At 36.0% G+C, this 27,837-nt stretch overlaps 1 protein-coding gene across 1 annotated transcript; it reads left to right on the plus strand.

The window, feature by feature from the left end:
- Positions 1-17,666: 17,666 nt before the first annotated feature.
- LOC131152183 (KIN14B-interacting protein At4g14310) lies at positions 17,667-22,100 on the plus strand. The gene is made up of 3 exons (XM_058103900.1): positions 17,667-19,746; positions 20,198-20,811; positions 21,403-22,100. Exons 1-3 carry the CDS (start codon positions 17,941-17,943, stop codon positions 21,932-21,934), a joined length of 2,952 nt encoding a protein of 983 aa, XP_057959883.1. The 5' UTR covers positions 17,667-17,940; the 3' UTR covers positions 21,935-22,100.
- The last annotated feature ends 5,737 nt before the right edge of the window (positions 22,101-27,837 follow it).

A 27,837-nucleotide genomic window follows, 5' to 3' on the forward strand; every position in this document is an offset into this window, starting at 1 on the left:
TTTAACCTTACAAAATGGGTTTTAGTTTGAGAATTTAAAACATATGCGAGCTGGGTGTTTTAGAATATGAACTGGGCTTTGAAGGGTTCTTCATAGGGGCTCAGTTCGGTTTGTTCAAACTCGAATGCAGGCTGGGGGTCCGGGGTTCAAGTATGGTGAGTGTTGGAAGATCCGAACCCAAGTTTGGGTTTGGGTTGGGTGTTGTTGGACTGAGTTTAGGTTCAAGTATGAACTTGAGTCCTAGGGAGAGAGAGAGAGAGAGAGAGAGAGAGAGAGAGAGAGAGAGAGAGAGAGAGAGAGAGAGAGAGAGAGAGAGACCTGCATTCATAATTCTGCATTCATGTCCAGTATTGCATGCTGAAAGTAGTGAAAAGGAAAATCGAATTTACCTCAAGTCTTTAACTCCTTCGATCTTCTCTCCTTCTCCCGTATCTATTAGATGATTTGTTCTAGTGTCCTGAATGTATAATTCTATGCAGCTCTGCCTATAGCTTCTGAATGCTGCTCTAAATTTTCCAAAGCTCTCTAACTCTTTCTAATGGCTTCTCTTAATTTCAACAGAGTGCTTCTCTGTCTTTTTCAATCTCTCTGATCCACCAGTATTTATCTAATGCTCTCCTCCTAATTCCTGTAGAGTCTCTCTAATTCCATTATTTCCCCTCTCAAATTCTACAGGGTGTTTCAAATGCTCTCTTGTTTGTTCCTATCTATTTTCTCAGCACTTTATCTATGCTCTCCTCCTCTTCCTAATTTCTCTCAATTCTAGCAAGGTGTCACTATGCCTCCCTGAGTCCTTCTACAGTGTTGGGCTCTCTATTTATAGAGAGTCTGGGGTGACCTATTGGCACCAATTTTGATTCCCTCTCAATAGAATTTGTAACGACCTGCTAAATTAACTAAGTTTTTTTTCCTTCTTTATAGTAATAATTATTGTGAAATTCCATTGCTATGATACTTCCATATGTAGAACTAACCATCCACCTAAGCAGTAAGAAGCTAAAATCACATAACCACCACCATATATAAATATATACAATACCAGAGAGCTACAATGTTCCCAAACTACACATATATGACTGTTTCCCAAAATACCCTCAACTGGGCTAGGGCTATATAGAAATACTCCAAAAAATACTCACTCTATTGACAGGGCGGTACTAAAGCCCCACTACCCGCGAGCTTGATCTACTCGCCTGGTTGGATCACCTGAAAAATATTAATTTAATGGGATGAGACGACACTCAGTAAGAAGAAATATACTATTGCTAGTGTGTGACAAATGAGTTACAATACTACGAAAATCTATTTTTCTATAATCATGTATAATTGAATCTGTAAAAACAGTACAAGTAATATAAACCACCACCTTTTACCATGTTGTTTAACATGTCTGTGTTTTAGGTTTCTATACATAATACTTTTGATATATATATACGTATAGTCCCTGTTTCTGTGAAACTGTACATACATAATAATAACTGAAAACTTCCCTGGATGGATAATTGTATGTCATGATTTAATCCCTCATGACAGGGTTGTATAGCCCGTAGGTGGGATCTATCTCTGGCTGGCCTACCAGGATAAACCACTATACTCCGTTAGTCTGATCAGCCCTCCTCAACTCATATCTGATGGTGAGCCTATCCACACGTGGGCACGATCAAACTACCTACCACGTATTATCTAAATAGGTGGTTGCACTTTATTCTATATATAACAACGGTATCGTGCTTAGTAAACTGTATCAGTAATGGTCCATTAGGGTCTAATATTATATAATAATGTTGGCCTAACAATGTCTTTCAATTGGTTTTGGTGATAACAAACAAAGGACTATTTAACTTGGAAAGGTTGAGTTTTTTTTTGTTTTAGGAAATATGGATTAAGTATGGTTCAAGTAAAGTTCGAGTATGGTTCAAGAGAAGATCAAGTATGAATCAAGTATGGGACAACTATTCAATGATCCAAAGAGAATTTAATATATTTGAAGCTCAAGAAAATTTTTCAAAGAACCTCAAGAGCAAAGAATGAGAAAGAATTCAAGCATGTCTTATGAAGGCATAGGAAACATATTTGTAAGTATTTCAAAAGCTAAAATATCGTTTGAAATATGTTTTGAAGCTCTTCTAAGAGATTATGAAGTCTTAAAGACCCATTTAAGATTTCTAAAATAAGTCTTGTAAAAATCATAAGAGAGTAAATCAGTTTTTAAAGAAAGATATTTTATAAAACAGGTTCTTGGCAGATCAGATGACTGAACTTCATGTTCAAAAATCTGAAGAATTACTTCAGATATCTGAAGATTAAGTGCAGACGTCTGAAGATTTTATGGATCAAAACAAGAACAGGCAATAGCAGTTCAGATGTCTGAACTCGCAACTTCAGACATCTGAACCTGGAATCTCAGACATCTGAACCTTATCTTCAGGCATCTGACCCTGTATATAGATCAATTTTGAAAGAGTTTCAGGAACTTCAGACATCTGACCTCGAATCCTCAGACATCTAAACACTGTTCAACAAGCAAATTTTTAAAAATCTTATTTTTTAAATTATAGCCGTTTGAACCCCAAATTTTCTAACAACTTGGGAAACTCTTTAAGGAAACTCTTGCAACAAGGAAACTTGCTTGGAAGCCTATAAATACATGGTTCTTGTAAATCAAAAATATACCAAGCATTGAAAATCTCTCAAGCTCTCTTGCTCTCAAAATCTCACTTTGATCAATCTCTTGCACGCTGAAAGTATTGTTGTTCTGATACTCTTGCTCATCAATTCCTAGAGAAAGATTACTGATTTCTCATCTAGAGAAAAGGAATTTGGTGAAATCTTTGTAAAGCTTCAAAAGTGTATTTCTTTCTTGATATTTATCTTTTGAAGTACATAGTTTTAATTTGTACTAATCTGCTCTTTGTGTGAGCCTTTCTTGTACACCAGCTTTTTGATATCTCTCTTGTAGATTTTGGACGATTCCCGACTTTTGGATCGTTGACCAAACAAGGGTATATTGTTTGGAGAAGGCGAGCTCTAGTCTTGGCCAAGGAGTGATTGTAAACAGGCATTGTTCCATCTGGTAACGGAACTGTTATAGTGGAACCCTTTGGTGTTTTGCCAAGGGCGAGGATGTAGACTGTGTTGAAGCCGAACCTCGTAAAAACCTTGTGTCTTTCTCTCTTCTTTACTTTATATTTTGTACTTGCTGTTGTTGTGTCATTTAAAGTGTAGGTTGCAGGTTTCAAAAATTAGACATAAACAAAGACTCTTGATATTTAGAAAGTATATTTTGATTAACCGTTTGCGGAAACCCAAAAGGGAGTACGTTGGTTAATTTTCAAAAATCTTGATCAAGAGAAGTGCATACGAAGAGGTTACTCAAAAAAGGTGTTAAACAATCATAGGGAAATTGACGAAAGTACTAATATTCTTGGTTGAGTGTTTGAATTGTTTTGATTTCATTGATTGGCTTGTGAATTTAAATTTCAGTATTTTCAAGTGTGATTATCAGTTATTAATTGTGTTTTTCTTGGTATCATAAGCAAAAGCTTAAAAAAATTGTTAAAATAAAAAAGAATCCAATTCACCCCCCCCTCTTGGGAAGCTATTCCTAATTTCAAATACATCTCTATATACAACTATCTATTTTATCATGATTCGGTAAAAACTATATTAACCATGACGTTGTAGTAAACTGCATCTATATCAACTGTGTTTCTGAGATTAACTGTAAATATGTATGTCATGGTACTGTAAAACTGTATAATCATAGTATACTGTAAAAATACTGTAAAACACGTTCTCTGTCTGTATATACTGTAAAATAAAATCCTGAAAATACTATAAAACATATTTTTGTACTGTATCCATATTCTCATGCCACATAGTAATTTAAAACATCTTAACATAATTGATAACTGTATAAAATTCCTACTGTGAATAATAATCTGGTAAAAATACATATTTTATTCAGAAAATCTTACTAGAACTGCCTAGCATAGCATATTTCTCTTACCTGATTCCTGCTAAAATCCTTTACTGTGACGGGTCTTACACCCACAGGGTTCTCCACTTAACAACCTGAAAACCATACATCCCAGAACAAAAAATTACTATTTCTACGTCTACAACATTTCCTACAACTGTTGGAAAGTCAAATTTCAACAAAAAGGTCTTACCTTGAATTTGGGATGAAATCCAATTTTGTCCCACCGACGATCCGCTCAGGCAGACTTAGGGAGAACTTCCCCAAGAGCATTGTGGTGGCCTCAGATTGTCGACCTAGTGGTCGACAGGGTCGAAATCGAAGAAAGAAGGAGGAGGAACTGTAGGAAAGAAGAAAGAGAGAGTGTCGGTGAATTTTTAGCGTAAAAACCTTCGTTTAACACTATTTATACTACGAGCTTCGTTGACGAGCCACGTCACCTCGTCGACGAGGCCAAAAAGAAGGTTCGTCGACAAATACCATCATCTTGTTGATGAAATTCAGAACTTAAATACAGTCTCTCGGTATCTTCTCGTCGATGAAACTTGTCTTCGTCGACGAGGCCCTTTTGTACCCTCGTCGACGAATCCCCTGTGTTCATCGATGAGGACCTGATAAATTTTCTTGGATCATTACATCCCAAAGTGCAACGTCATCGACAAATGCAAATCGTTTGTTGACGAAGTCGACTGCCTCCTTCTGTTACTATTTCTATTTCTCTCCCTCTTTATTATTTAAATACCATTATTCTTCGGGTCGTTACAGAATTCCCTGCACTAGCAAGGAATAATTTTGTTAACCAACTTATTATGTGCACATGTTTTATATTTTGCCTTTTCCTTTTATTTTGGCGAATTTCATGCCAACTAACTCTCTTTACTTCCTTTCTGTGCGCAGGTGAGCTTAAAGGAAACTTCCAATTTGGCCAGGTGGCAATGTAGGAGTGGAGAGCTGGGAATCTGCTTTGCTGTTTATTATATATATGTATGTATGTATTTTTGTAATGTACCCCCAATTTTATTTGTACTACAAGTATTGTTTGTACGTTCTCTTTTATTTTGTACTTTTCACTCTTTTTTTTCATATGTAACTTTTATTGTATCTTTTCTGCCTGCCTGTGTATGTACCTCACCAGGGGCACGTGCCCATCCTAATAAAGCACATGACTTCACATGTGATTTTTTAATTTTGACCCAAAATGGTTGACCAATTTTGACTTAAAAGAACCTGATTATTAAAGTATGACCTTAACATTAAACACAGTACCCGGTAAGGGACTCGCTCAAAATCAAAAATCTAATTAAAGACCCAATTTCACGAATTAAAAATTTAAATTTGGCTTTCAACAAAAAGGTGTTTAATTTTGAAATTTGACTCAAGGTTTAGAAAAATTGAATTTCAGATTAAAAGATAATCTAACTAAAAATTTTAGAAGAAACTAGTTTTAAAATTAAAAGAACGAAAATTTTCCTAAAACGCCAAGACTCAACTCAAAATATTTGGGACTTATTATTTTTCAAAAGGGTGGCAAGGACAAATTTTGAAATTTGAGGTCCTCAACTAAGGAGATCAATTTTGCAACTAAATAAATCTTATGAACAAAAACCTAGTTTAAAATTATATTAAAAAGGACTCGAAAAACTTTTCCTAGAGTACCAGGACTCGACTTGAAATAGCAAGACTATTTTGAGATAAATGAGATTTCAAAATGGGACTCTAATTTTGGAAAGGACTTAAAATTGAAAACAATCGGGATTCTAATTAGATTTAAGGTTAACTTTACTACACCACGTCTTTTCAAGATGGTCTGGTAAAAATTAAGGTGTCTACAGTTTATGTTCTATATATTGTGATATAATCATTTGTATCATGCCAATGTTGTTATTTTATAGAGAAAAAGCGTAAATAAGCAAAAGAGTTTATTAACTCCCCCTCTAGACTTAACTTTAGGGCCAATGAGCTTCTTTCTAGAAAGGTGCATCAGGAGAAGAAATTGCTTCATTATAAGTTTATGGATCATTATCAAGCAAATGTATAAAATTCATCTCCAAATTTATTTTCTTTTCTTTGTCCCTTGCTTCTCCTCAATTCTATTTTAAAATTTCAATTTCCAGTTTCTACATTAGATTTATGAATAATCCTTTCTTGATTATCTTTAAGGAAAAAAATGTTTTCAAAGGAATTTGTGTTTTTTAGTTTATATTATTGTGTTATGATCCGCTATATCACTTTCGATAACTAAAAATCGATATGATGCACTATGTTTTGCATACTATAAACATGCAATCAAAAGTTCTAGGCCCAATTTTTCTATTTTTAGGTTTTGGTAACATCACTTTAGCCAAACACCCCCATACTTTAAAATATTTTAGGTTAGGATTTTAACCTTTCCAAAGCTCATAAGATGTTTTCCTTGTTTTCTTATAAGGTATCCTATTTTGAATATGACATACAGACAATATTGCTTCACCTCTTAAGTTGTTCGGTGCTTCTAAACTTATTAGCATAGAGTTCTTCATTTCTTTTAAAGTTCGATTCTTTCTTTCTGCAACTTCATTAGATCCAGATGAGTAGGGAGGTGTAACCTCTTGTATTATTCCTTTTCCTTTCACAAAATTCATTAAGCAGTCCACATTCATATTCCCCTCTACCAAGTCTAAGTCTTTTAGTTTTCTTCTTTAGTTGTTTTTTTTTACTTTATTCTTATATTTTAGGAACATTTCAACTTCATCCTTGTTCCTTTAGAGGTATATCTTAGTGTATCTAGAGTAATCATCAATAAATGTTATGTAATATCTCTTTCCTACTCTAATCATAAAGTGTTTTAAATCACCTAAATCTGTGTGGATTAAATTTAACAGTTCGATTTCTCTATTTATGGTACTTTACACTTTTGTAAATTAGAGTTAGAAAAGGAAATCAATCTTACTTCATTCATTTTCTTTAATTAAAATACAATAACATGCCTTAATCTACCATGACACAAATTAACATAATCAATTAAATAAGTAAAAGAGGTAGCCTTGTGCTTTGTGTCAATCAAATTTGCTTTAGAGGATATCTCTTTAGCCTTGGCAGCCTTGATTTGCATTTTGTTTTTGTCCTCTATAATGTGCACTTTAACATCTTCTAATGAAAAATGCTTTCTTTTATTCTTTGAACTGTTTATAATTATTCTAGGAATCTGACGATATTTCAATTAAACATCTAACTAGAAACATATAAGAGAGAGTGATCCGCTCATTTTTTATATCCTCCAACAATTTATGATATTCACTAATTTGGAATTGTACGTCCTTATCATTAGACATGTAAAATTGTTTGGAATTTCTTATTGCAAATTTCTATGTTCTAGCATTTCAATTTTAAATTTTTTTCTTCATAGAATCTCAAACTTCACATGCTTGTTTATGTGGCCAATATACGTCAAATAAATCATTTAATGGCGTATTAGGTACACACTTAGTTAGCATGCTCCCAGATTTTCAATTTTTCTTCAAAAAATTTTGATCCATTTGTAGGTTTAGGATTGGTCCAGGCAAAAACTATTCCTAGTAGGTCCAAAGCAGAATAAACCCTCTCCTGCCATTGTCTAAAGTGTGTATTGCTCAACATCTCAATTTTGGATATACTGGGAAAATTTATGGTAGTGAGCTGTGTAGCATCCATGATAATAAGAAAATAGTCTACCCTAAGATTGTAGTAGAAACAAACTAATAATAGAGTGAACTTATCAGCTGAGGCATATAAAAAACTGCCCTTATGGTAGGTTTTGCCCCACTGGAGCAGTGCAGAAGGCTCCATGATGTCCCACCTCCAAGATACAAGAACCCTTTGAATTGATGTGCACATATTGACTAGAACTAGTCTACTCAGAATGTGTTAGGACACAACAACATAATACTGAGAATCCTCGGGTGGAGGAACCAGAGGAGCAAATCGTCGCACCACCGCCTCCTACTCCAGCTCCGGAGCTTAGGAGATCTACTCGGTCTTATATACCAAACATAAGGTATATTGATTACTTACTTCCTACAGATGGAGGAGAGCCCGAATGCTATGATGAAGCATGTCGGGTGGTAGATACGAGCAAGTGGGAGCTTGCGATGAAGGATGAGATGAAGTCCCTCTCCTTCAACAGAACGTGAGAACTAGCTGAGTTGCCCAAAGGCCTTCACAAAAAGTGGGTGCATAAAATCAAAAAGGAGCATGACAGCTCTAGAAGGTACAAGCCTCGGTTGGTAGTCAAAGGCTTTGAACAAAAGGAAGGGATTGACTACACTGGCATCTTTGCACCAATTGTGAAGTTGATAGCCATCAGATTAGTCTGCATGAATCGAGTAGACAGGAAAATGGTGACTATAGAGAAACTGAAGTTGTGTTCAACTTCAGTTGATCTTCATGCCTAAAGACATATTTTGAGCACATCATTTATTCATGATACTGGTTGAGGAGGTGTCTCTGTCTCCAAGTGGGAGATTTTTGTAGCTGGAGATAGGAGAGCCAGAAGCTGGAGACGCGTGATAAGTTGGAAACGCGGTTTGCATTTATCTCTCCATTTATTTTGATTTTATCTTGATGGATGAAACTCCCAAATTTGTAATTTAATGTATTAATTGTGATTTAAATATCAGCCCTATAAATAAAGAGCTGAGGAATGTGATATGTACACAAGTGAGAAGCTCAGGGAGTAGAGAGGAGAAAAAGAGGAGGAAGAGAGGGAGAGAGAAAGTGAGAGTTGTAATTTTCCGGTGAATAGTGAATTTGTGGTGTGTGCTCCGTGGACGTAGGTCGATATTGATCGAACCACGTTAAATTTCTGGTGTCACATCTTTCTGGTTGCTCATAGGTTCCTAACATTCCAAAGCTCATAAGGTGTTTTCCTTGTTTTCTTATAAGGTATCTTATTTTGAATATGACATACTGACAATATTGCTTCACCCCATAAGTTGTTCGGTGCTTCTAAACTTACTAGCATAGAGTTCTTCATTTCTTTTAAAGTTTGATTCTTTCTTTCTGCAACTTCATTAGATCCAGATGAGTAGGGAGGTCTAACCTCTTGTATTATTCCTTTTCCTTTCACAAAATTCATTAAGCAGTCCACATTCATATTCCCCTCTACCAAGTCTAAGCTTTTAGTTTTCTTCTTTAGTTGTTTTTTTTTTTGACTTTATTCTTATATTTTAGGAACATTTCAACTTCATCCTTGTTCCTTTAGAGGTATATCTTAGTGTATCTAGAGTAATCATCAATAAATGTTATGTAATATCTCTTTCCTACTCTAATCATAAAGTGTTTTAAATCACCTAAATCTGTGTGGATTAAATTTAACAGTTTGATTTCTCTATTTATGGTACTTTACACTTTTGTAAATTAGAGTTAGAAAAGGAAATCAATCTTACTTCATTCATTTTCTTTAACTAAAATACAATAACAGGCCTTAATCTACAATGACACAAATTAACATAATCAATTAAATAAGTAAAAGAGGTAGTCTTGTGCTTTGTGTCAATCAAATTTGCTTTAGAGGATATCTCTTTAGCCTTTGAAGCCTTGATTTGCATTTTTTTTTTGTCCTCTATAATGTGCACTTTAACATCTTCTAATGAAAAATGCTTTCTTTTATATTTGAATTGTTTATAATTATTCTAGGAATCTGACAATTTTTCAATTAAACATCTAACTAGAAACATATCAGAGAGAGTGATCCGCTCATTTCTTTATATCCTCCAACAATTTATGATATTCACTAATTTGGGATTGTACGTCCTTATCATCAGATATCTAAAATTTCTTGGAATTTCTTATTGCAAATTTCTATGTTCTAGCATCCTCAATTTTAATTTTTTTTTTCTTCATGAAATCCCAAATTTCACATGCCATTGTCTAAAGTGTGTATTGCTCAACATCTCAATTTTGGATGTACTGGGAAAATTTTTGGTAGTGAGCTGTGTAGCATCCATGATAATAAGAAAATAGTCTACCCTAAGATTGTAGTAGAAACAAACTAATAATAGGATGCAGATAAAATAAACAGTGTGAACTTATCAGCTGAGGCACATAAAAAACTGCCCTTATGGTAGGTTTAGCAGTGCAGAAGGCTCCATGATGTCCCACCTTCAAGATACAAGAACCCTTTGAATTGATGTGCACATATTGACCATGAGATAGGAACAACCTCAACTTGAAAACTTAGACAAACAGGAATGAAGGTCGTTGCTAACAATGGCAAACAAGCAGACAATTGGAATGACAATCGGCAGTCGAAGAGGAAATAGAACAAAAAATGAAGATTGTAGCAAAAATCTATATTAATCTCTAGCTATTAAGATATGAACTCAGATTGGGAGGAAAGGAGAAGTTGTTGATTGGGAGAAAACACGCGGCCTTAATCATTAAACAAATAACTCGACATTCCCAAACATATAGAGACACGTTGGAAATAGGAAATATGTGTCGACAAGTTTTTAAACATCAATTGAAAAATTAATAAAGAAAATAAAACTTTGGATCAAATTAAGGAATATCATCAAATAAGAAAAATATTAAAAAACCAAAACAACAAAAAAGTTAGTAGAAATTGAGCCCACGTGGGGGGTCTTCTTGCGCACAATGTACGCTTGTGTCACACCCATTTAATCATTTCTAGATCACACCCCTTGAAAATTAATGGACCTAGCCTTGGCTTATGTGCATGTGGGGTAGTCTAGGTGCTTATTTGATTACAATCCACCCTTAGCTCCATTTATCTTGATGAATGTAACCTCCCATTTTTGATTTATTGTAATAAGTTGTAATTAATTATCAGCCCTATAAATAGAGGAGCTGTAGAGAGTTGTAAAATGCATAGAGAAGAAACAAAGAAGAAATGAGAGGAAGAAGAGAGTGTGAGGAGAGAGTTGTATTTCTTTCCGGAGATTTTTAGTGAATTGTGGTATGCTCCGTGCGTAGGTTGATCTTGACCGAACCACGTAAATTTCTGGTATTCCAAATTTTTCTGGTTGCTCATAGGGTCCTAACAAGTGGTATCCAAGCCCGGTTGGGGCAGAAAGGCTAAATTAGAGTTGTTCACCAAAATCAGAGCTCTGTTTAGTGGCTCGAAATTATTTTTTGAGGCCACCATCACATTCACCTCGTCGAGAAGAAGCCAACGGTGCAAACCGGAGCTCGAAAGGAGCTCAGACGAAGGTACACGCGCCAACACGTGCTTCGCTGGAGCAGGATGCCTCGTTACGTGCCGGTGACTTGCTACTCATGCACGCCACACGTCTTCCTCGCCCAGACTGCCTCGACCCGACCCGACTAACCTTCGATCCGACTCGTCCAAACCTGGAGTCAGTCCCCAACTCGAATTTGTATCCGACGCGGACAACCATTTCAGACCCGGCCATGTCAGCGGTGCCGCGTCAGCGATGAGTCAGACGCCACGTCACCTGCCATGCCAGCAGGTGGGCCCCAGTGCCATGTCATCAGCCACTGCCACGTCGGCACTTGCCACGTCAGTGTTGACTAGGTTTGACATGATCTTTGATCGAGTTTTTCGAAGTCATTTTGGGTTCGTTTTTTAAACGACTTGAACCATTTCTAAGGTTTTCGACCGTTTCGGATCCAGTCGTGCTCTCCATTTGAGATAATTCATCTCTAGATTAGCAAATCAAGATGTCAAATGAAAAGAGCTCAAAAATCGAAATGTTCAACGACAACAATTTCGATTTTTGGAAGATGCAGATTGAAGATTATTTGTTTGGGAAGGAGTTGCACTTACCATTAAATGATAAGCCAGCTTCTATGAACGAGGACGAGTGGGAGTTTCTTGATCGAAAAGCTCTCGGAGCCATCAGAATGACATTGTCAAAGTCTGTGGCATTCAATATCAAGCATATATCATCCACCAAGTCTTTGATGGATGCGCTTTCTAATATGTACGAGCAGCCATCAGCCGCTAATAAGGTACATCTTATGAAAAGATTATTTACTATGGTCATGTCTGCAAGTGAAAGTTTTAGCAAGTATTTGAATAATTTCAATGAGCTGCCAGATCAACTCGCCTCAGTCAGAATAACATTTGATAATGAGATTCGTGCCCTACTGATTCTCAATTAGTTGTGCGAAAGTTGGAATGGTGTTGTTACTGCAATCAGTGTTTTCGCAAGGAAATCAAAGCTTGTATACGACGAGGTCGTCAACATGATTTTGACGGAGAAAATCAGAATGTAGTCAAACCATGGCTCCACTTCGAGTTTAGCCTTGAACATGGAAAGTTGAGGCAAAGGAAATAGGCATGGACGATCAAACAACCGTAGTAGATCTAGGCTCAGGCAGTCTAAATCCAAAAATCCTAGAGGTTCTCACGACACAGGTTCTCAGAGCATAAAAATTATTAAGTGCTGGAATTGTGGAAAAATTGGTCATTACAAGAACCAGTGTAGAAGTCTAAAGAAAGAATACGAGACGAGGGCAAAAATAGAAGCCAATGTTGCTTCAGAAAATGATGATATGTTGATCTGCTCTTTTAAGAGCAAAAAGGAGTTTTGGGTATTAGACTCTGGAGCTTCATTCCATGCTACTTGCAGCAGAGATTGCCTAGAGGAGTATACATCAGGTAATTTCGGTAAAATATATCTTGGAAATGATCAACCTTGCAACATTGCCGGCAAGGGGACAGTGAAGATCAATATGAATGGGTCAGTATGGAAACTGAGAGATGTCAGATATATTCCAAACCTGAGGAAGAATTTGATCTCAGTCGGTCAACTGACAGGTGAAGGATATAACACAACTTTCATTGGTGATGAATGGAAGATTTCGAAGGGTGCATTGACAATTGTATGAGGTAAGAAAAGTAGTACTCTTTATGTAACTCCTAATGCATGCATGTCTATTATAGTTGCTACAGAAAATGATAATAGAAACTTATGGCATCAACGTGAGAAGGAACTTAGGGTGATGCACTCAAAGGGTAAGTTGAGTGATTTACAGTCGGTAAAGATTGACACATGTGAGGATTACATATTTAGGAAACAGAAGAGAGTCAGTGTCTAGACAAACATCAGTACCCTAAAGAAGGAGAGACTTGAGATAGTTTATTTAGATGTATAAGGACCAACAACCATTTCATCCACAGGTGGGAAGCATTACTTCGTCACATTTATCGATGATCATTCATGGAAGGTATGAGTTTACTTCCTGAAATATAAATCTGATGTTTTTGATGCTTTTAAAATTTGGAAAGCAATGGTAGAAAATGAAACTGGTTTGAAAATTAAGAAGCTGAGAACTGATAACAGTGGTGAGTATATTGACACCGAGTTCAAGAAATTAAGTTATGAGCATGGTATCAAACTGGAAAGAACTGTGCTAGGTACGCCTCAACACAACGGCATAGCCGAGTGGATAAATAGAACGTTAACAAAAAAATCCAGAAGCATGTGTATGCAGTCAGGCTTGCCAAGATGTTTTGGGTAGAAGCAGTCAACACAACAGCTTATTTGATTAACAGAAGTCCATCAATACTATTGGACTATAATCTACCAGAAGAAGTATGGAGCAATAAAGAGGTAAGACTTTCACATTTGAAAGTTTTTGGTTGTGTTGCATATGTACATATCAATGATCATGTCAGGAATAAGCTGGATCCGAAATCCTGAAAATGCACTTTCATCGGTTATGGTGGGGATGAATATGGGTATCGCATTTGGGATGACGAAAACAAAAAGGTGATCAAAAGCAGAGATGTGATTTTTGATGAAAAGGTGATGTACAAAGATAGACACACAACAGAATCTACAGAGTCTAAAACAACCTTTATAGATGTGGATGATGTTTTAGAAGGTGTAAGGAAACATTCAGCAGAACACCGAGAATCCTCAGTAGAATACCGAGAATCCTCAGTAGAATACCGAGAATCCTCAAGTAGAGGAACATGTGGAGCAGATTGTTGCACCACCACCTCCTACTCCAGTACCAGAGCTTAGGAGATCTTCTCAACAACATGTACCGAACATGAGGTATGTGAACCATTTACTTCTTACAGATGGAGGAGAACCTGAATGCTATATTGAAGCATGTCAGGCAAGAGATTCGAGCAAGTAGGAGCTTACAATGAAAGACGAGATGAAGTCTTTTAACTCCAACAAAACATGAGAACTAGCTAAGTTGCGCAATGGTAAGAAGGCTCTTCACAACAAATGGGTGTACAGAATCAAAGAAGAGCATGATGGATCCAAGAGGTATAAAACTCGGTTAGTAGTCAAAGGTTTCGAACAGAAAGAAGGAATTGACTACACTTATTTTTTTGCACCAGTTGTCAAGCTGACAACCATAAGATTTGTTTTGAGTATTGTTGCCTTATAGGGTTTACATCTTGAGCAGTTGGACGTGAAGACGACAATTCTTCACAGTGATCTTGATGAGGAAATTTATATGCAACAACTAGAAGGTTTCTCAGTAAAAGGTAAAGAAAATCTTGTGTGCAAATTGAAGAAGAGTTTGTATGGTCTCAAAAAAGTTTCTAGACAGTGGTACAAGAAATTTGACAGCTGTATGCAGAAGAACAATTTTTAGAAGATCAATGCCGGCCACTGTTGCTACTTCAAAAGGTATTGTACTAGCTATATTATCCTACTATTATATATTGATGATATGCTAGTTGTAGGATCAGATATAGAAGAAATCAGAAAATTGAAGTAGCAATTGTCAGAGGAATTTGATATGAAAGACTTGGGTCCTGTAAAGCAAATACTTGGGATGCGGATCTCTAGAGATAAGCAATAAGGATCGTTGTTGTTATCTCAGTCAGAGTACATCAGCCGTGTTTTACAGAGATTCAACATGAGCAGCACCAGAGCTGTAAATACACCATTGGCAGGTCACTTACGTCTCTCTAAGGATCAGTCTCCCTAGATAGATGAAGAAAAAGACTTTATGGCTAAGGAATCATATGCCTCAGCCGTTGGAAGTCTAATGTATGCTATGATTGGTACTAGACCAGATATTGGCCAAGCAGTGGGAGCTGTCAGCAGGTATATGTCAAATCTAGGGAAGACATACTGGGAAGTAGTGAAGTGGATTTTGAGATATCTACGTGGCACTATTAATAAGTGCCTATGTTTTGGCAAAAGCAATTTGAAAATCCAAGGATTTGTTGATGCTAATTTTGCAAGTGAAATTGATCATCGCAGAAGTACCACCAGGTATATATCCACTATTGGCACAACAACTGTTCGTTAGATATCACAGATACAGAATATTGTTGTTTTATCCACTATAGAAGCTGAGTATGTAGCAGTGACAGAAGCGAGTAAAGAGATGATTTGACTTCAAGGTTTGTTAACGGAGCTTGGATTAAAGTAGAAGAGGAATGTTTTGTACAATGACAGTCAGAGTGCGATACATCTAGCAAAGAACTCAGCATTTCATTCCAGAACTAAGCATATTGGATTACGTTATCACTTCGTCAAATCTCTGATAGTGGACGGCGTGTTGACACTTGAAAAAATCCAAGGTAGTAGAAATCCGGTAGATATGTTAATTAAGGTGGTGACAATAGAGAAGCTGAAGTTGTGTTCAACTTTAGTTGGTCTTCATGCCTGAAGTCATATTTTGAGCACGTCATTTATTCATGATACTGCTTGAGGAGGCGTCTTCGTCTCCAAGTGGGAGATTGTTGTGCTGGAGCTGGAGACGCGTGAAACGCTGAGCTGGAGCGCCTGGTTTGCAAGCTGTTCGAGCTGTGCCATTTATCTCTATTTTATCTTGATGTATGTAACCCTCATCTATATTTATCTTGATGAATGTAACCTCCCATTTTTTATTTATTGTAATAAGTTGTAATTAATTATTGGCCCTATAAATAGAGGAGTTGTGGAGAGTTGTAAGATGCACAGAGAAGAAACAGAGAAGAAAGGAGAGGAAAAAGAGAGTGTGAGGAGAGAGTTGTATTTCTTTTCGGTGATTTTTAGTGAATTGTGGTGTGTTCCGTGGACGTAGGTCGATCTTGACCGAACCACATAAATTTCTAGTGTTCCAAATTTTTTTGGTTGCTCACAGGGTCCTAACAAAAGGATAGCTCTAACATAAAAGAGCTTTTTACTCTTTTAAACAACCAATATGGGACAAATCAAAAGAATACTTTTGAAAATACTATACACAACACCAACACAAGCCCATAGGAGGATTTAATAATCTAATTCCCAAAGCCGTGCTACAATCCCTTTGGAGCATTTGGCAAGTTGACTCTCTATAGCTTAGCTTGGGAGGATTCAATAATCTAATTCTCAAAGGGGCAACAAGTTTTGGAAGGATTCAATAATTTGACTCCAAAGTTGGGTTGCTTAGGAAGACTAGGTAATTAATTTGACTTCCAAGTCATGTTGCAACCTCTTAATAGGACTTGATAATCTAGGTTCCAGTGCATGATCCAATCCCCACCAAAAGTTACTCTCTCTCTCTCCCCCCCCCCCCCTATTTCAATTGCTTTTTATTCTTTTCACTTATAAGTGGTGAATCAACATGAACTAGAGTGACTTGAGTCATTTGAGAACGATATAGGATCTTTTAATGTCTATCTCTTTATCTCTATCTTTATTTTCCCCTTCTCATTTCTTCTCTTCTATTTCTCTATTATGTTGGCCTTCCACCATTTCTTGTACACTTGACTACTAAGTAGTGATGACTGAAAAGAGAACTAGAGTTACGTAGGTCACTTGGACTCGAAATGGGATTATTTCAAGAAGCTCCTCTCTTTGTCTCTTTATCTTCTCTCTATCCCCACCTTTTCTTCCTCTATAATTTTCTAGCCTTCTTTATTGTTCTCCATGCTTGGTGACTCCTAATAGTTACAAAATTCTATGTTGGTATGAGTTTACTGGGTAAAAATTAAGAATTTTCCTACTTATTTATATTTTTTCTCAAAATTTTGCATCAATATATTTTGAATTTTTACTACTTTTGAGGTTCAATTATATTAAAAACATAAAAGTTTAAAAATTGATAGGAATATCTTATTATGAATAAATTAGACGCATGCGCCAACATCATAGATACCTTCAACACATGACACATTTATTAAGGTGAGGGGTATAACCCAAACACAAATAATTCTTAAAATCATAGTCATAAATGTAAAACAAATCGAAATAGAAAACATAACTATCATTTAAACAATTCTGTCAATAATTGAAAGAAAACCACAATTCAAAATGTAATTTTACATATAAATTTAAATATAGAAGGCAAATAATTCAAAAGACTAACTTTTAAATAAATTGACTAACGAATCTTTTTCGATAACTTAACAACTCCCTCTAATCAATTGTAGGATTTTCATCCGTCATATGATCATGCCACCATTCATCATTTGAAAAAAATGGGTAAAATTAGACGAAAAATTGTGATGAATTAAACGGGCAATAAAAAAAAATTACTATAATCAATATTCAACTCGTTGGGTGTCAGTTTAGGTGAATCTCAAGATTTTTATTTGTCAAGGGATATTTTAATAATGATTAAAATTTAATTTAAAAGTATATTATCAAATCCAAAAATACTCAAAATTAATTAAAAAGATTTTTCTCTAATAAACACTCCTTCATAGATTTTACTTAATTGAATTTTTTTTTTCTTAAAAAAAATACCCGTCTAGTTAGCCATTAATTAAACAGACAAAGTGCAAAAAGGGTCAGCAGCAGCAACGCAGATTTGCGAAAATTTTAAAAATCAAAAATGCTCCCGCCCAAAACCTCACTCCTCACCTTCTCCTTTGTCTTCCACCTTTGATTCCTCCACCTTTCATCTGTTCCTGCTTTGTTCAAATCCAGTTCTTCCATCTCTCCACCAAACATCACTCAAAATTCATACATATTTCCACATCTACATTTTATTAAATTATACATTTCAGTCAGTGTGTGTGTGTGTGTGTGTGTGTGTGTGTGTGTACACTTATATTTCTGTCAATCGTACTGATGTCATCCTCGTCGATTCGCCGGATAAAGGAGCGAGGCGGCGCCGGCGGCAAGGTCACAGCTTTGAGAACCTCCAAAAACGTAACCCCAGTCTCCAGCAAGGGCGGCGGCGATGTCTTCAAGAAGTCTGTTGGGAAGGAAAACCCTAGAGCCGCTTCTGGGATTTTGTCCGCGTCGCAGAAGCCGGCGGTTCGGGCGATGCCGCGAATCGAAAAGCCTGTGCCTGCAGCGTGTGCTGATGCAGAGTCACGGCTTCGGCGGTCGACGTTGTCGGTACCGAGAGGTAGGAGTTCTAGTCCCTCCGAGTTTACTAGGGCTTTATCTGATCTGAGGAAGCGGAGGGCTCCTAGGGTTTCCGGGGAACGGTTGGAGAAGGCTTTGGTTTGTGAAAATGGCCATTTGGGGTCGAGTGGCGGAAAGGGTTTGAATGGGGTTAGGGTTTTGGAGAAAGTTCAGCAAAAGAAAGCTTCCAAGGATGCAAATGCAAAGGTAAATGAAGGGGCTTTGAATGGGATTGGGATTTTTAGAGATTGCAATGAGTCAGCTGGTTTTGCTGTGAGTTCGGAGAAAAATGTTAGAGATCGTAGGGTTTCTGAATTTGGATCGAAATCAGAAGGTGAAAAGGGGGTGAAGGATGTTGGGGTAAAAGGTGGTTGTAAGGAAGAAGTTAAATTAAGTGTGGATTTGGGAGACGTGGGCGAAGTTAGTGCTAATGGTGGTGTGCAGGGCTACGAGGAAGGGGATAATTTGGATTCTAATGTTGAAGTTGGGAAACTTGTCGAAGGCAATGAGGAATGTAAGGAAGAATCTTGTCTCGTTTCAAAGTCAGTAAGTGCAGTTGGGAAGGTTGCAAATGGTGGTGATTTGGGTTCTAAAGTGTTTGGTGAGAGTTCACTGGATAAGTTGAAAACTATGGAAGGCTTGAAAGAGAAGGGGGTGAATGGAGGCTCAGGTGTTCGAGTTGGTAACAAATACCCGAGCAAGCTCCATGAGAAGCTTGCTTTCTTAGAAGGGAAGGTTAAGAGAATTGCATCTGACATCAAGCGAACAAAGGAGATGTTGGATATGAACAACCCAGATGCATCAAAGGCAGTGCTTTCGGATATTCAGGATAAGATTTCAGGAATTGAGAAGGCAATGGGTCATGTCATGAGCAATCCTGATGGTAATGTGGATTCAGTGAAAAATATTGAAAATAATGATGAGCAGGCAAAAATGATTGAGAGAAGTCAAACTAAGCAAGCGGAGGATGTGAAAAATTCAGTTAAAGGACTGAACAGTGAGGAATTGGAAGCAAGACTCTTTCCTCATCATAAGTTACTTAAGAACCGGGCATCAATGAACACATCATTGGCTTTGTCTCAAAATCATAAATCTCTTTCTTTAGTACCTGATTGTGAAACAAAAGTGGAGGAAAAGTCATTGAGTTCTATTGATGAGATTCCTATTGCGATGGAGTTCTTGGCTTCTCTAAATAAGGAACAATCTAAGGTTTTGGATTACAGTGAGGTTCATGAAATGGATGGGGCCACAGCATCAGAGGTACAGCATTCTTCAGATGTACTTGATGTAAAATATAATGCTGAGATTGTTTTGACAACTGATGAAAAAATTGATGAATTTGACGATCAAGAGAACAGACAGGCAGTGCTTATTGATAATGGAACAGAAGATACATGCAGTTATCAGCTGAATGAAATTGGTCGCAAGACCTCAACAGGAGGATGGTTTGTGTCAGAGGGCGAGTCGGTTCTTCTTGCCCATGATGATGGTTCTTGTTCCTTTTATGATATTGCTAATTGTGAGGTATGCAATTGTATTCCCTTCAAAAGTTGGTCCTCTATTACGAGGTTAGAAATTATGCTTTCACTCTTATTATTTCCTATGATTCACTTGGCCTACTAGCAAAAAATAGTAAAAACACCAAAATTTTATTGAAGTTATGAATCACACTAAACAGCTAGAGTTTATGTATCATGTTACTACCTTCTTAGTTCTTATTGGAAATCTGTTTATGAATTTTTTGTGTTTCTGATTGAATATAGTTTGAGTTATTTCTATGATAATTTGAGTTCACTATGTATTATGCTGCGGATATTTTTTTTCACTAATTCTTAATATGATCACATGAGTAGAATAAGATTTAACACATGTAAAGTAGTAATGTAAATACTAAATAGTTTTATGCTCATGCAACCAGATAAATGTGTCTTATTGAAAAATCTTTTTGTTCACTTATGATATGCTACTGCTTCAGGAGAAAGCTGAATACAAGCCTCCACCTGGAATCTCACCTAATGTATGGAGGGACTGTTGGATAATCCGTGCCCCTGGCGCAGATGGTTGCTCTGGGAGATATGTTGTTGCTGCATCTGCTGGAAATACTATGGATTCAGGTTTTTGCTCGTGGGATTTCTATACCAAAGATGTGCGAGCTTTCCATATTGAGGATGGAACAACAGCCTTGAGGACAGTTCTTAGTCCCTTACCCAACAGCACTGTGTATAGAAGAAATCCTTTATCTACCATGTTGCCTGCTGAAAATCAACAGTGGTGGTATAAACCATGTGGACCGCTAATTATATCAGCTGCCAGCTCTCAGAAAGTCGCCAGAATATATGATATTCGTGATGGAGAGCAAATTATGAAATGGGAGGTACAAAAGCCTGTCCTAACAATGGATTATTCGAGTCCTTTGCAATGGAGAAACAGAGGGAAAGTGGTTATAGCAGAGGCAGAGGCCATTACTCTATGTGATGTGAGCTCGCTCAATCCTCAAGCATTACTATCCATTCCCTCATTTGGTAGAAAAGTATCTGCTCTCCATGTGAATAACACTGATGCTGAATTAGGTGGAGGGGTTCGGCAAAGGTAACGCTCTAGCCCATGCTCAGTAGCTGTCCAATGTTTCAATTTTTTTTAGTGTGCTTGCATGCTTAAATATTTTATTATTATTATTATTATTTTTTTGGTGTGTTTGTCAGTGATTTCACTTAAATTATTTTGCCATTGATTCATTATTCATGATCATTAAAAATTCAAGTTGTCCCTTGGTGGATTACTACTATCTCCAGCTGGCTTAGTTGGAAAATTGTTAATGATCGTTTTGTAATCCTTGATGTTTGTGACACTCTACAGGGTGGTTGATGTCTTGTACCAGGGATTGGCATCCCCTTGATGCCTGATAATATATTTTCTTTTTGCTGATAAAAAAAAATTCATATTGACCCATGCTAATTTTGAATGACATCCATCCTTGATCATTTTCCTTCTCATTTTTGTTCATTTCTATGATCTTAGCTTTTCTCATTGCAAAATGCATTACAGATGACTCTAGCAGTTATACATAAATTGGATTTGTCAATTATCTGCTCTGAGGTTTGAGCATTACAAAACATTCATGAAGAAGATGTGAAAGAATGCTTTGACCAGACCTAAAATAAATAAGTGTTTGTACTGCAGAGTAAGTTCGTTGGAAGCAGAGGGAAATGATGGCGTGTTCTGCACCCCCGATTCCATCAATATCATGGACTTCCGCCACCCGTCTGGTGTTGGCCTCAAAATACCCAAACTTGGTGTCAATGCACAATCTGTTTTCTCTCGAGGTGATTCTATTTTCCTTGGTTGTGCAAATTTAAGGTCTGGAGGAAAGAAACAGCTGGGCTCACAGGTTCAGCAGTTTTCATTGCGAAAGCAACGGCTGGTCAGTGCCTACACTTTGCCAGAATCTAATGCTCACTCCCATTACACGGCCATAACACAGGTTTGGGGAAATTCAAACCTTGTCATGGGCATTTGTGGTTTGGGGCTGTTCGTCTTTGATGCTTTGAAGGATGATGGGTTGCAGCCTCTCACCATTGATTATGGTAACATCCAAAAAGTCAGAGAAATTATTGGCCCAGATGATTTGTATTCTCCTTCTTTCGATTACTCATCATCTCGTGTCCTCCTTATATCAAGAGATCGACCAGCACTGTGGAGGTACTTATCATAGCTGTTATATATATTGGAGGGCTGCTAGCATCATCCATCCAAAGGACTATTACTGTAACATTAAGCTCTTGTTTATGTTCTATTACTGTCACATGTTATGTATGACATTAAATTATTTTTGCTTTTTATCAGTAGATCAGTTAATATGATTAAATATTTAAATGCAATATGCTCCATTTTTTTTTTTGCCTATAATTGCTTTACATGTAGCAAATTCTACAGAGAACAAGTTCAAACCTATTCAGCACAAGAATGAGCTGTAAGAAAAGTAACACCCGTCCTTGTATCACAATTCTGAATTTTGAAACTACTCTTATCTCTCTCTCCCTCAAAATTTTTTTGACACTGGAGCCTGTTGACTGAATGAAGTTTTAAATTTTTTTAAGCATTCATTGTAGGTAATTTCCAGGTCGTGCCAGGTCTAGAACTATTTCACTCATGCTAGGTACAAACTAACCTGTGTTGATGTCTGGATAACCCAAGCACAGCAGGCTGGGGCACAACTACAAATCATAAATCTATCTGTTGATCAATGTAAAACACTATAGCTCTATCTTTGGGGGAGGCATTGAATTTGGATTTGTGTCAATTTGAAAAAGATTTAATATGAAATTGTATTAAATTTTATTCAAATTCATTCAAATGTAAATTCAAAACTTAAAATTCACAAAGGGGTTATTTGTATTTTTATTCTTTACTGGTCTATCAAGGCTAAAATTTGGAATCTGATTGGCAGGATTGGATTGCAGGATCATATCAAAGATTGTAAGGTTATATATTAGTTGTCAGAAATATAAATAAGTGATCAGGACCAGGAAAATGACAAGGTATAGCCTGGCCTCACGTAACAAGGAGACAGCCAAGTGTTCAAATTCTTGCATCTCTTGCTTAATCTAGCCAGTCTAATGAAAAAGGAACATCAATTTTTTTTGTTTTTTGTTTTTTGTTTTTAAAACACTAACTAGTCAACAACTGTACAACATGAAAACAAAAGGATAGCTAGTTCATGAGTTAGTGCCTCATCCAAGATACTACTTACTTTTTTATAGTCATCAAGATCATCCCATCACTAAAATCGTTGTCCCCATCACGACTGTTATCATCAAATGCATTAATGCATTAATTTACTCACATCCCCAACCAACATATTGATGTCTATAGATCTCACCAGCCTACATATCAAACTCCGATCCTAGCAATTTGCAATATAAGATCAAGATTATTTTGGTAAAGTAGGATTATAAGATTGATCTAGTGCATAATTTTTACAACCATGATTTTTGTGCTTTGTTTTGGAGAAATTTCCACCATATATTATGATTAGGTTGGACTATTATGATAGATTGTGAACAATTTTCATGCTCGTTACGATATCTAATGTGTGGAACTTGATCGATTTGATGGGAACCATATGGTATACACTTTCCATAGCTAGTCTACCGTTCTTAATCATTTTTACCTTGACCACAGAATATCAACTCGATCGTCAAAGAAAACAACTCGAGTTTAACTACCATAACACAAATAAGGGGAAAACTAGCTTGCTATGAGCCCAAATTAGTGTTCATTTCAAATTAAATTGAAAGAGTTATTTAAGTACTTTTATAAAAATTGAAGCATTGAATAGTCAAATAAAACACTTTTCATTTTAAATCTAGGGTTTAGGTTTTGGTCAAGAGTTACTCCTTGCAGCCTATAACAGGGTGTACTCTTAACCCTTTCCACCACACAACATCATTCACTTACTCTTACCTTATTATCATTCAACCTGCTTCTATACAATTCCAACATTGCTTTGATGATTCCTTCCTCGCTGTTGCCTGCACAACTTAATTTTTTAATTTGCCTGTGCTGGTGATTGGACACTTCTTATATAGCTTTGGTATTTCCATGCCTAGACTTTTGATAAGTATATTGTTATTTGTCAAAATTCTGGCATCTCTAAAGCACTCAAATTTTGTTTCTTCTCAATAAAACTTGCATATAATTTTGACAAAGTGTTCAACCTTTCCTAGTAAATTAGTCTCACGTGCGAGCTCTCCTTTCAACGTGGCATCGTTTGTAACCTCTAGAAAGTTCCTTATTCTTCTTCCTGCAATAGACCATTGTCAACTTAATTACATAAGTCTTAAAGAATTTTCTCTTTACATTGGAGGAGTGAAAATATGCAACACATTTCATCATTGCCTCTTTATCTTTAATAGGGTGCACATCCTTCTAATAAATCATGTTTAGTACCATATATTTCATGTTTTGATTTGACCATGCGATCTTATGAGATGCCATTTACTTTCTAGATTTAATGAACTGCAAAAGTGTTTCTTCATTGGTCCTCTAATTTGATAAAATATTTTCTTCCTTAGAAATTAATAAACTCTTAATTGAATATTGTGGATCTTACCAATTGTCTTTGCCTCTTCCAAAAGTTTATTTTTCTTAAAATTGCTTACAATGCAAAAGATTCCTTTCTTTAACGCCACTGGTAGTTGAATAAGGGAGGATGTTTAGAAGAATGATTAAACCTGCCTAAAGTCAGGACTAGAGTCTGGCCTTTCCCTTAGCCTCTATAGCTAGGTTTTTATCCCAAGTCTTGCATTTCTTCAATATAAGGAATTCGTAACCCTTCTTGTTTTTGTAGTTAAGACTTCTCTTCCTTTTGGGTCGCTTAAAGAGCTAAGGAGATGCAAGGATAGTTGGAAAATACATGCCACGGAATGACGAGAGATCGATTTCTTCAAAATGTTATGCTTTTTCTAGCCAAGCATATCGTTGCCTTTTATTTTTCTAAAATCTATAGATATTGTTAGTTTAAACGAATCTTGAATCATGTCATTCTTTGCTAATAATATTTTCTATAGAATGACATGCATAATAAAATATGGAAAAACAAATAATAATAATATAAAATTCTATCCATACCAAAGAAACATTACCTTTCCACTCCATTGTCATTCTGTTGACTTTACTGTAATCTCAAGAGGGAGGGTGAATTGGTATTTTAAAATTTTTCTCTCTTAAGTCAAATGTCCAGTAGCAGTATTACACAATCTTAGGATTAATCTAAGGCAGATAATAAGATGAATCAATAAATGCAGATGAAATTAAATTTCACAAGTAAATTACTCAAGCATGCACAGTAAAGCAAGTAGGACACCAAATGTGTTATCGAGGTTCGACAAATGTGCTTACGTCCCCGCCTTGGCTCACAAGCATAATGATTACACTACGACTCACTTAACGAGTGGAGCGGTACCGATATACAATCAAGTCAAATTAAAGCAGGACTGACCTTAACCTTTACAACCAATCCTTTTGGGTTGGATTAATGTTCCCTCAGGCCACGCCTGGAATACAATAAGTAATTAATACAAATTTTGTGTACAAAATATGTGCTTTTTCAATAATCAGATTTGTACCAATATAATCAATACACTACAAGATTATAGGATATGATAAGCTCAATGTAATTTAAATGTCTACTCTCAAAATAATGCAAGTATAACAATCTGAGTGTGAGAGTGTATGTGTTAGGATCTTTGAATCAAGATAACAATATCAATCATAAAGTGCAATATCAAAAATCTTGAGTACACAAACAAATATCTCAAAAATGTTTTTTCTCAAAAATCAACCACAAGAGATATTTGAAATAAGTTTGTAAAAAAATATTTCACAAACATACACAATACAAGCTCTTGAGTTTTGCAACAATAATGCAAGATTCACATGCTCGAGAGAGTTTTCCCAAAGACTTATCAACAAAGTCACAAGGAAAAAACTCAAAGCTTACTCTCAAATAAAATCAATCTCAATCAAATACAAGTAATGGGAGTGTAAGCTTTATAATATGATCTCTAAAACACTCTGACTAAATGATTTTAACAAGGAGGATGAGTAAGAATGGAAGTAGTAGGCTTGTATGTAAAAAATGAGTATTTGAAAATTCAGAGAATATATTGTTAATGATGTTTGCTAATTAGTTACTAATCAAACCAAATGAAGGAGTATATATAGACACTCCAAAAAATATAACCGTTAAGATCTCATTCGGTATTTCTGAGAAAGTTTAAGTATGGTTAATTAAAAATAACCCCGATTTTACCTTGGTAAAAATTAGACAACCTGAGAGCTTCCGTCGACTATACTAAAGGTTTGGTCGATCACTTTATGAGCTTAGGTTGACCGTGACATTTTTCAACAGAGAATATGGTCGACCGTATTTAGGTAATTTTGAATCGTTTGAGGTTCTGTCGACCAACAAAGAGTTCGGTCGGCTATTCATATAATTCGGTCGACCGTGGCCAAATAGAATTGAAAATTTGGTTGACCGAATAGTTGGGGTGTTAGGCATGTGGCAATTCGGTCGACTGTTGATGGCCTGTTCAAAATTGTTCAATCAACTGTGCGGAGTCAAATTGTTGACTTTCGTACGGTTTGGTCGATCAAATTAATTACACTGCAAAGGTTCGGTCGACCAAGGTCCTATCAATGTTCATTTAAGGTCCTGATTTTTATCAGAAGTCACCCCTGTTCATATGGGTATAACTTTTAAGTTATGAGGGAATTTTTATGTGATGTTTAGGAACCTAAAGTCAATCTATGGCCTTGAGCATTAAGTCCAAAAAATCCGACGTCGGTCGACCGAAGGTGATCCCAACGGTCCTATGGTTTCCTATGGTCAAACTATGGTCATTGAGTCTATCTGTCCTATCATGCATGCAATGCATTAAATATTACAGAACATGACTTAAAATAAATATTACAGACCCAAATTGAATGAAATATAAATTACAACAAATAAATATGTTGGGTCTTCATTTTCTTCAAGTCACCACTTGCTTTCATATTACTTTGTCAATATGATCCTGCACATAAACTCGGAAAACATTAAATACCAAAGTATTTTTCATAATCAAAACGGGATATGACCCATAAGGTCAACAATCTCCCCTTTTTTATGATGACAAATACTTTATGCCAAAGTGGGTACAGCCAAGAAAAGCTCCCGCTGAAACTATGCATAAAGGAAATGTAAAGTTCAAACATTTTCCTAATTACCTAATTTTGCCCTACTTCTCCCCCTTTTAGCAATAGCAAAAAGGGCAAAGACATTGAAACTAATAGACAAGCAAAGGGTAATAGTCATTTAGATACAAGATTTAGTTTAGGAAGATTTTTAGAAATTTCGACAACATGCCATTTAAAAATGGAGCATTTCCAAAAAAAAAAAAAAAAACTGTATAGAAATGACCTGATTGAGTTCAAATTTACAATTTATCCACAACAATTAACTCAAACAGTCCAGTATGGATCAAAACGAGAAACATGAGTATAATTATCAATATGCAAGAGATATGATAGTCATGCATTGCAAAACACAAATAAACTCACAAAGTATAAAACAAATATAGATGTAAAATTTTCAGAGTCATGGATTTTTAAAACAAGTAGCTCCCCCTAAGTTTGTGTACTCAACCATGTTTCTAAGTGGTTTCTCTACCATGCATTAGACCTAACTCACGTCTAATCTATATAAGCCTATCTTCCTAAAGAGGTTTGGTGAAAATATCTACCCATTGTTCATTCGTACACACGAACTCAAGAGCGACATCCCCTTTCTGCACATGATCACGAATGAAATGATGTCTAATCTCAATATGTTCGGTTCGTGAATGTGAGGTTGAATTTTTAGATATATTAATTGCACTAGTGTAGACACCCCATTTTTTCCCGAGTCAAATATAACAAAGGGGTTACTATAATAATAATAATAATAATAATAATATTATTATTATTATTACTTTACTATTATCATTCTTATTATTTCTATTTTATTATTGCTTTGCAACTATTTCTATTTATTATTATTGTTATCAGTATTATCATTATTTTTTAAAACATTAT

Source organism: Malania oleifera, chromosome 3, assembly GCF_029873635.1.
Source record: "Malania oleifera isolate guangnan ecotype guangnan chromosome 3, ASM2987363v1, whole genome shotgun sequence".
In the NCBI taxonomy this organism is placed as follows: Eukaryota; Viridiplantae; Streptophyta; class Magnoliopsida; order Santalales; family Ximeniaceae; genus Malania; species Malania oleifera.